Source organism: Crocodylus porosus, unplaced genomic scaffold (assembly GCF_001723895.1).
Source record: "Crocodylus porosus isolate Cpor-Errol unplaced genomic scaffold, CroPor_comp1, whole genome shotgun sequence".
Lineage (NCBI taxonomy): Eukaryota > Metazoa > Chordata > Crocodylia > Crocodylidae > Crocodylus > Crocodylus porosus.
This window is the reverse complement of record NW_017728946.1, coordinates 240734-250066: the sequence shown is the minus strand read 5'-3', so window position 1 is coordinate 250066 and position 9333 is coordinate 240734. Positions and strand designations below refer to the sequence as shown.

The following is a 9333-nucleotide window of genomic DNA, read 5'->3' as shown; positions in this document are numbered from 1 at the left end:
TGGATGCTTATCTTGCTGGGATCCTATGACGCCAGCTGACTTCCTGCCCTTTGGGCAGGGGGCTGGACTCGATGATCTCCCGTGGTCCCTTCCAGCCCTAATGTCTATGAAATCTATGAAATTTGCAATTTTTAATCAGAGAATTTGTGATTTTTTTAATTGGAAACGCAGGATTCCCGGTAATGTTATCCACTGTGACATTATCCTAACTTTGCATGGTCGGTACAGGAGGATTTCTGAGAAAAGATTAAAAGGTCTGTTTTGGCCATATCAAGCTTTGAATTGATAGGTGGACACCTACAGAATTTGGACAGGATGAGGTTTCAGTTTGGATAGGTGTGGAGTAGAGAGGTAGATCAGCAAGGAATCAGCATATAGTAATTGAACTTTACTGAGTTTACAGGATTTCAAGATAAAGGAGCATGTTTGATAATGTTGGAGGTACCTGACAGATCAAGAAAATTATGGATGCGGTGCACTAATGGAGCACGGGTTGTGTTCTTGTTTTGCATCTGAAGGATTAGTCTCTAAACACTTAACTGAAAGCCACAATGGCTGCCTCCAAAGCACTCGGGGCAAATTCCTTCTGAAGCATAGGTCACCATAGAATTCAGCCTTCCAGGTTTTTAATTTTGGATTCTGAGACACCATGTAAACCAAGGACTTCTGATTTTATGTATTTATAGGAAACTGAAGAAATATTGGCTGATGTGCTGAAAGTAGAAGTTTTCAGACAGACAATAGCAGATCAGGTGCTGGTAGGAAGTTACTGTGTTTTCAGTAACCAAGGAGGGCTTGTGCACCCTAAGACTTCAATTGAAGACCAGGATGAACTCTCCTCACTGCTTCAGGTCCCACTTGTGGTAAGACATTTATAGACTTGTATGCTTTCTCTTTCTTCCTACCTCAGACGCTTCTGACTGGTGAGATTTAAGTTTTTATAGCTCTTCTCCATCAAGCCTCCATGTGGTATCCTCTCTGGCTGTGGTGCTCTACTAGCTTGACCAACCAGCCACAGTGTGTAATTAGTGGAACCTGTCAGTTTTACTGTTGCTGACAGGACAAATTGTTGGGTCCTCTTCTGGCTACCAAGAAGCTCAGTTGTTTTACCTGGATAACATTCCAAGTCTCTTGGAGCTAAAAGCCTTTGACTTCCTCGCTCCAGTTGCCAGAATAGCCCACTTCCCTCCTTTGTCCACCTTTTTAAAAATGCAGCCAGATGTTTTGGTACCAAAATGAGAGCCAGTGAAAATCTGTGGTAGTAAATTCAGAGTTAGCACTGTGCTCTGCTACTATGCTGCTTATACTGCATGGGGACAGCAAGAAGAGAGAACTTGGAGTGGCTCTCTGACAAATTGAATAAGTTTCATAAGACAAGTGGCTTGTTGACAGTGTTGTTCTCTGTGTAAGAAGATAATGTGCTTCACAGGATATTGGTTATTTTGTAATGGTGGGAACAGGTAGTATGATCTGGGTATTCACTTATTATTAGTTTTATTATTAGTACTAGTATTATTTTATTTTGTTAGGGATAGAATTTTATTTGTTTTGAAGCAGGCTGTGGCCAGCTGTCCTAGTTGGTTTAATGAATTTCAACATAGCTGTGACTTAATTTTCCAGCTGTTGTATTACTTGTATTGAGTTTTGCCCTTTTGATCCTGTGGCCCACCTTCCAAGAGTGATCACTTGCAAAGAGCTTTGGAACTGGAAGTATTCTGGTGTTGTGTAGTTGCCCAAGTGCAGAATCACAGAGAAGTAGGCCTGGAAGGGATCTCCAGTAACGCTGTGTGAAGCTTTGGTCACCGATTTGATTTGGCGGAGATTGGCCTGATTCAGTGGCCAAATCCCCGAGTTGAATCGAGAGACCCTTTAATCTCCCTAAATTGAATCGGAACCCTCTGAATTGATTCAGAAAGATTCAGCAATTCGGACAAAGGCACAGCTTTACATGTTTTTTCTACATACCTCGAGGTATCAGGTGGCTCATGAATGCTATGATGCTGGGGTGGATGGAGTGTCCCATAGGAGTGTGTGTGTGTGGGGGGGTCCCCAGTGTGCTTGGCAGCAGAGCCAGAAGTGGACCAGAAGCACTTCCGGTCCACTCCTGGGTCTGCCGGGGAGCGCACAGGGGATCCCCCCCTTGTGTCCCCCCAGCTTGGTGACTGGTGCCTCCTGGGTCTAGAGGGGGCAACCAGGGTCCCCCCGTGGCTGATCACGGGGGGTGGGAGGGCCCAGCCTTCTCTCTGGCAAACCCAGAAGTGGACTGGAAGTGCTTCCAATCCACTTCTGGGTTCACCACTGAGCATACGCTCCTCCCCCCCCCCCCCCGGTACCTTGAGGTATGTAGAAAAAAACATTTAAAGCTGTGTCTATGGCTGAATCCATCTTGACATATGGAATGGCTGAATGGAATCGGGGACAGTGATCCGAATCACTGTCCCTGATTCGGGCTGAATCTGAATCCAAATCGAATAGGGCCTGTTTCGCACACCCTTAATCTCCAGAGGTCATCTAGTTTGACCCCCCCCTTAGTATTGTGTTGATGGAGGGCAGCTCATTCAGTTATCCAAGCTAACTGTTTGTTCATTTCCTTCCAAATTCAAAGCAGCGTAGCCTTAATATGATGTGCCTAGGTGAATTAACTTTGCCTCTCAGTAAAACTAGTTTGCCTGCAGCACTGCCTGAAGGTGGCTGTGTTGTTTCCTGTTTTTGAGGGAGTGCACACAGCAGTGCATGCATCTTAGGGTGATACTGCCTATCACTATAGAAATCGTGTGGGCTGGGGCAAGAGTTGGGCAAACCTTCTGTAGCCACTTGTGCTTCACCTGCAACATCCTTGTGGCCTACGTGTTGAGAACTGTTGCTCCATACAGTTAAATGTTTTTCGGTACAATGGCCTCTCAGTCTCCGTTGCCTTCAATGTTTGTAGCTATTTTGGTGGTGTGAGCTTTAAATTCCTGAATCAACTAGATGGTTTGGGGTGGTACCCTTCCCTAACATCTGGCAGAGAGAGAAGTGTCATTAACAATCTGATACCTCTTTGTTTTGCTGATCCCTTTTTCTACTTTTTGCCAGGCAGGAACAGTAAATCGTGGCAGTGAGGTCATTGCAGCAGGGATGGTTGTGAATGACTGGTGTGCCTTCTGTGGGCTGGATACAACCAGTACGGAGCTGTCTGTTATTGAGAGCATATTCAAACTGAACGAAGCTCAGCCAAGTACCATTGCTACTAGCATGAGGGATTCCTTAATTGACAGGTAATTCGGGATCTCATACTATGCACATTCATTTTCAAAAAAGGTGAACTAATTTTCCATGATTTGTTTCTCCTTTTCTTCTCTCTTCTGGACTTTTTAATTTTGCCACTTTTTTTTTTTTTTTTTTTTCTGAAATTGGCCAACTTAATTTACAGAAAGGAATAAGCTCCACTTTTTTGCCTATGAAAGTGTAAAACAGAAAGAGAGGCAAAAAATGGAGAGTTGGGACTCCAGAGATATAAGATTGTTAGAATATGTACCTATTGTTAGAATGTAAGTTCATTGTAGTTACATTTGCAGAAGAGTTTCTATTGGAGTCAGTGCCCCCAGCACTTCTTCAGTTTTCAAGCGTTCAGCTTCCAGAAAACTGAGAGTATTAACAAAAAAAAGTCCATACTCTGTTTCCTCCATGAAGATGAATATTATTTTCCAACTTTGAGCAAAATCCATTCAACTTTTCTAATAAAATAAGATAATTTGGTACATTTTTTTTTACAGAAATTCTAACCATGTTGTGTGAGAATATGGCTTGCCAAAAAAATGATTGAACCCTGGCCTGGATATAATCTAAGCATTAGCACTTTTTCTCAGTTTGGAAGGAAAGTTGTTTCTCATTGCTTGCATATGTTAAGACAGCTGTTCAGTGTACTGAGGAATTATGCTAGTGTTCCCCTATATAAGGAACAAACGTATTTGTTCCTGGAACAGAAATATCCTGGGATTGTCATGTATACACATCACCCTTCTAATTGAGATATAGTGAATGGCTGAATGCACTGCCACTTTAATGGGGTTGATTCAGTGATGCAGTCCTGATATAAGGGTTCAGATGTACTTCGTGATATCCTGGGAAAAACATAGTACTTTCTGTCTCCAAACATTTTTAGGATTTATCCTAAGACAATGAACATGGTCATCTGAATGATTGTGCTTGGCCCCTGAGATAAAATAGTTTAACCCAGGACAAATGCAATGTCTGTTTATAGCCCCAAATCTTCAAAGATAGCCAAGTTTTATAGAATATGATAGCTTGCTAAACTTAAATATGAAGAATTTTTCATCTAGAACTTGGCCAGCCCCTCCAGCCTCATGGTTTTTGTTGTAGGTGTTGGAAAGCTTTTAACAGGTTAGGGTGTTCTAAGACCTTTAACTTGGGTAAGCTGTTAAATGATGCCACCATTTTCACTATTGTCCAGACCTGCTGCTGTAGCTGGATTGTTTCAAGACATGTGCATAAAAACTTCCATTATGCTACAGATGCAGCAGTAGAGCCTAGGCCTTGACTTCTGCTGTCAGGACCAGTCATGTTTGAAGACTAACAGGAGCTTCATAGAAATAGTTCTGCTGAGTACCTTAGCTTTAGCTTGTATCTGAACCATAAAGCTATTATATCAAATGCTTAAAAAAAAACCATTGCAGGTTTTAGTGTATGTCTAGGGCTTATGCATGTTAATATAAGGCAGGGTTTCCTGTATTCTGACCCAAGTGTGATGCACAGTGTTGTTCCTAAGGTGATATCAGATAAAGATGTTACAAAATGTAGTGTCTTTTGTAACTTGTATCTCTAGAGCTCCCAGTCTGTTGCTGTTTTCGGAATGGGAGGTGGGGCAAGGGAAGGGAGGGAGTTTTCAATCTGGGGTTTTCAGATTGCACCCCCTCTCTCCAAAGGGTGAGATGGGTGTGTGGCAGCCCCCCCCAGGTGAGGGGGGCTCCAGTTCACACACCCCACCCTTCAGCACCAGCTGGGGAGCCCCAAGAATGAGCTCCGTCTGCTGCTTCTCTTCCTTCCCGTTCTGAAAACAGCCCACACTGGTAGAGGGTCTGGCCAAACCTGGCTGCAGGCTCCCAGCCCCATGGCTAGATTCCCCTCTCCCCTGGAATCAACAGTGAACTTTTGTTTGGTTTGGGTTAATGTTGTAACTCAGAACGCTTTCTGAAAATCATTCCGAGTTACAGCTGGGTGTGGCACTTCTGTCTGCACTCCTAGTGATGGCTGCAGTCCTTTTGCATTCATGTGACTTCACATTCTAAGGGTGTGAACATATCAACTACTTAGCATAGGGTGAAAGGGGACAAGTCTTACTGTATGTCAGCTGTTCCGCAATAACTCACAACCACCTGCTGCAGTAGATGGAAACTAGACCACAGCAGTTCAGTCCTCAAAGAAGGAGGAGGAAGCTGCTGTGGTTTACCTGGCACAAACCACAGAGTAAGTGTGTACACAGGAAGTTATCACAGAGCAGCAGGTGGGTGGCAAATAAAGGTATGAAAGGTTAGACAGACAATTAATCATTTGACTATAAGTGCAGTGATAGCTAGATAGCTAAAGGATAACCGGTAAGCTGGGTGGTAGAGGAGGGGCACAGTCTGGCAGGGAAGAAGGGAAGGGAAACTGGGTGAATGCCCTAGCAGGAAAGGGGAGGGGGGGGGGGGGGGGCTAGTAACCATAGCCTAAGAGGAAAACTGCCAGCACCGTAATGACTCATCAATTAAGCAATTAGCTGCTGGTTCACAGGCACTTCTATGGTCCCAGCCCAGGCTGTGTTGTCTGGCTGCTTTTCCCCACCTTGCAAAAGGCCCCAGGAGCCTAGAGTGGCAGCTGTGTTGGAGCTGCTGTGTTATAATCAGAGATCTGGATTTTGTGTTTCCCACAGAAAAACGGAATACATTGGAGATTTTCTTTTTTACCAGAGGAAAATACGGTTTTCTCATTTTACCAAAGAAACCCATGGATTTTTCTATTTTGCAATGAGCTCCCTGCAGGCTGGCAGAGTTCCAGCCTGCTGGGAGGTAGCGGGAGTAAGGTAGAAAAACATGTAGTGCCATGTGTATAAACATGCACATGGCCCCAGGTAGCCTGCAAAGCAGCTCCACCAGATATGTGTGTGGGGGTGGGGGGGGAAGAGGCAGGGAAGAGGAGAGGGGGATTGAGGTCCCTCTAGGGAGGGAGCTGGGCAGGGCTGAAGCTGCTGCCCAGCCAGGTGGGGCTTGGGGCCCAGGGCCTCAATGCAGGGCTGCAGGGCCCCAGTGGGAAGCAGGGTGGGGCTGTGGGTGGTTTGTCTGGAGGAGTGGGAGGGCTTGTTCCCTGCTGCTGTGTGCACTTCCAGAGGAGTGGGGGCGGGAACCTGTGTACCCAAGATCTGTACCCCGGACAGGCGTAGGCTGCGGCCTCAAGCTCCTGCCCTGCTTCCCTCCCCCAGGGCCTCTGGAGCCAGCAGGCCCGATCTGGCACCACTGCAGACAGTGGAGCCACGCAGGGATTCCTCGCTGCTGCAAGCTCCCTGCTCCGCTGCCCTGGCAATGCATCTCCAGCGCCTGCCACTGGTTTGCAGGGTGCCGCCCCGTGCTGCTGCCCTTGCTGCAGCTCTGCGTGCAGGAGACGTCACTGGGGCATCGTGAGGAGGGCGAGAAGCGACGAGGAAGTTTTCCATGCGGTTCCTCAGCTTTCTGCTGTGCCGGATTACGGTGGGGGTGGGAAGCAGGGTGGCAGGGAATAGCAGCAAGCAGGGGACCTGCTGTTTCCTGCTGCCCTGTCTTCTCTGACCGGACACGGCAGGGAACAGAGGAGCCACATGGAAAACCTCTCCGTTTCTTGCCCTCCCCTGCTGCCCTGGCATCGTGCTCCTGTGCCCAGGGCTGCACTGAGGGCAGCGGCATGGGATTGTTACCCCAAAGCAGCAGCAGCCACTTGAAGCACATCATCAGGGCAGCGGGGGGCCAGCTTGCACTGGCAAGGAATCCCCAGCCACGCCAGGTCACGCTTGCTGGCTCCACCCGGTGGAGGGAAGCAGTGCAGGAGCTCAAGCCTGCAGCCTGCACCTACCACAGGTATAGATTTGAGGGGCACGGGTCTCCCCTGCCCCCAGGGAGTGCACGCAGCAGTGGGGAACTGGCCCTCCCCCTTCCCCAGACGAGCCAACCGTGTCCGTGTCTTGCTCCTGGCTGGGTCCCTGCCACGGCACATTGCAGCCCTGGGCCCCAAGCCCTACCCGGCTGGGCATCAGCCTCGGCCAGTGTCTGCCCCAGGTACAGATCTGAGGGGTGTGGGTCCTCCCTGTACCCTGGGAGTGCGTGCGGCAGCAGGTAGTCACCCCTCCTGAGCCCATAGCCAGCAGGGAGCTGGGGCAGGAGCCTGTGGACCTGGGTCCATACCCCTGGCAGTTGAGAGCCCCTTCTGGCAGGGCTGGGGGGGCAGGGTCTGTGTGTGGTGGCAAGGGGCACCAGCAAGGCTGTGGGAGCTGTCAGTGGGGAATGAAGGGCACCAGCAGAGCTGGGGGTAGAGGGGGGCCTTCAATTTTAATCACAGATTTTTGGGGTTTATAGCAGAGAATTTATTTTTTTTATCAAGGAAAACTAGGATCCCTGGGTATAATTAGAGGATGCTAAATTAGAGGATTTAAAAAAAGTATATTTACATTCCTAATGGTGAAGCCCTTTTGTTCCACAGTAAAATGCTTGAATGTCCAGTCAGTTAAACTGTTATCCCTTTGGAATTGCAAGGCAGAAAGCTGACTTGTTGGTATCTTCAGTAGTGTGTGCTACCCTTAACAGCCCCTCATTTGCTGATCCTTATTTTTCTCTTGTTTTTCCAGTTTGACATGAAGTGCTGTTCTGACCTCCTGAGAAGCCTCCTGGGGTGAAATGCAAAGCTGCAGTCTTGAGTTACAGGTCCCTGAACCTTCTGCTGTAACTCCTTCTGGCTGTGAGGATGCAACAAGCCAACTCTTTTAGTATTCTGTAAACTAATTCCTACCATAAAAACAAAACACCTGGCAAACAGCATGTAAAGTTTTATACATGAGAAAAAGTTCCTTGTCCCTCTGCTTTCATTTTCCAGTCCTGTTGATAGCTTCAGCACTTCAGGAATTTTGAGCTTCTCTGATTTGTGAAGCTGACTTGGGCTCTGACACTAGCTAGAAATGGTTCTGTTTGTTCCTGTGTTTTTGTGTGACATTGACCTTGGGCTGTCTTTTTTTAACCATGGGAGGATTTTCACAAAACACTATTTAAGCTATTTAAAATGTGTTCTTAAAAAAGCAATTGCTTTGCTACTCCTGTTCTTGCTAAACAGCAAGAACAAGTTCAGATGCACCTAGGACGCTTTGCCTTTGTTCTGCCTTTCATAAAGTGACCTGATCTTGCCAGCCCTGAAAGCTTATAGTCAACCTGCTGTTCTTGCCTTGAGCTGATACGCTGCAGGTCTCTTGAGCTAGGGAAAAGAGCCTTTCTGAAATGCAGGTGGGTACTAGATTTGCCGAAAAACTTAGTTGTTTTATAGGAGACAGCTCAGTTAAGCGATGTAGTTACCAGAACACTGAAAGTAGGGGTTGTCTCTAGAATTTACTTTGGAGAGGGGAGATCAAGTGACCCAGTTTTAGCTTGCTGCTTAGTTCAGGTGTCAGTGTAAAGATGAGAGTTCAGCTCCTGAAGATTCTCTTCTGTCCATTACCTCCCTCCAGTATGTAAAGATACAAAGAAGTGTCTGCTCCCCAGTGTCAGCACGAGCACCAACTCCGCATTTAAAGGACTTGCAGCTAGATCTGCTTGTGGAGTTAGCCTCTGTCTCTACACTTAGTATGTTGACTACACTGGCTAGGGATAGAGGCAGGCATATGTGCACACATGCTTGCACACTACCCACCTTGGCTTGGTCCACTGCTGATATAAAACATTACATTTTAATTGCATTTTAATTTTTCGTACCCTGGGTTTGCATATGGTGGCTGGTTCTGTGTCTCTCCACCACTGGAGAAGCCCTTATAGTGAAGGCAGCCTAGGAAGTCACTTGGAATCACAGCAGCTTTGCAGCACAGAGCTACATGGAGTGGCAGCTTGGGCATATAACATGGTTCTCTGACAAACTCTCTAACCATGAGGCTTATATTATAAAGGACTCTGAGATCTCCAAAGTGATGCTTATCCTGGGGTAATTCCCCTCCGGTTAATTAACGACTAGTTATGGCCTCTGAGTGCAGTAGACAGAGTAGTTTCATAGTTTCTAGGGTTGGAAGGGACCTGAGTAGATCATCTAGTCTGACCCCCTGCCATGGCAGGAAAGTACTGGGGTCAAATGACC

General features: G+C 47.0%; 2 protein-coding genes across 2 annotated transcripts in view; both read left to right on the top strand.

Annotated features, from left to right (window-relative positions):
- EIF6 (eukaryotic translation initiation factor 6) overlaps positions 1 to 8513 on the top strand; it is an 18057-nt gene extending 9544 nt beyond the window's left edge. The window contains exons 4-6 of the mRNA XM_019550709.1: positions 687 to 863; positions 3076 to 3257; positions 7850 to 8513. Coding sequence (XP_019406254.1) covers positions 687 to 863; positions 3076 to 3257; positions 7850 to 7859 — 369 coding nt within the window. The 3' untranslated portion in view covers positions 7860 to 8513. The remainder of the gene's footprint in view (positions 1 to 686; positions 864 to 3075; positions 3258 to 7849) is intronic.
- FAM83C (family with sequence similarity 83 member C) overlaps positions 1 to 9333 on the top strand; it is a 99479-nt gene that overhangs the window by 70478 nt on the left and 19668 nt on the right. The window lies entirely within an intron of this gene.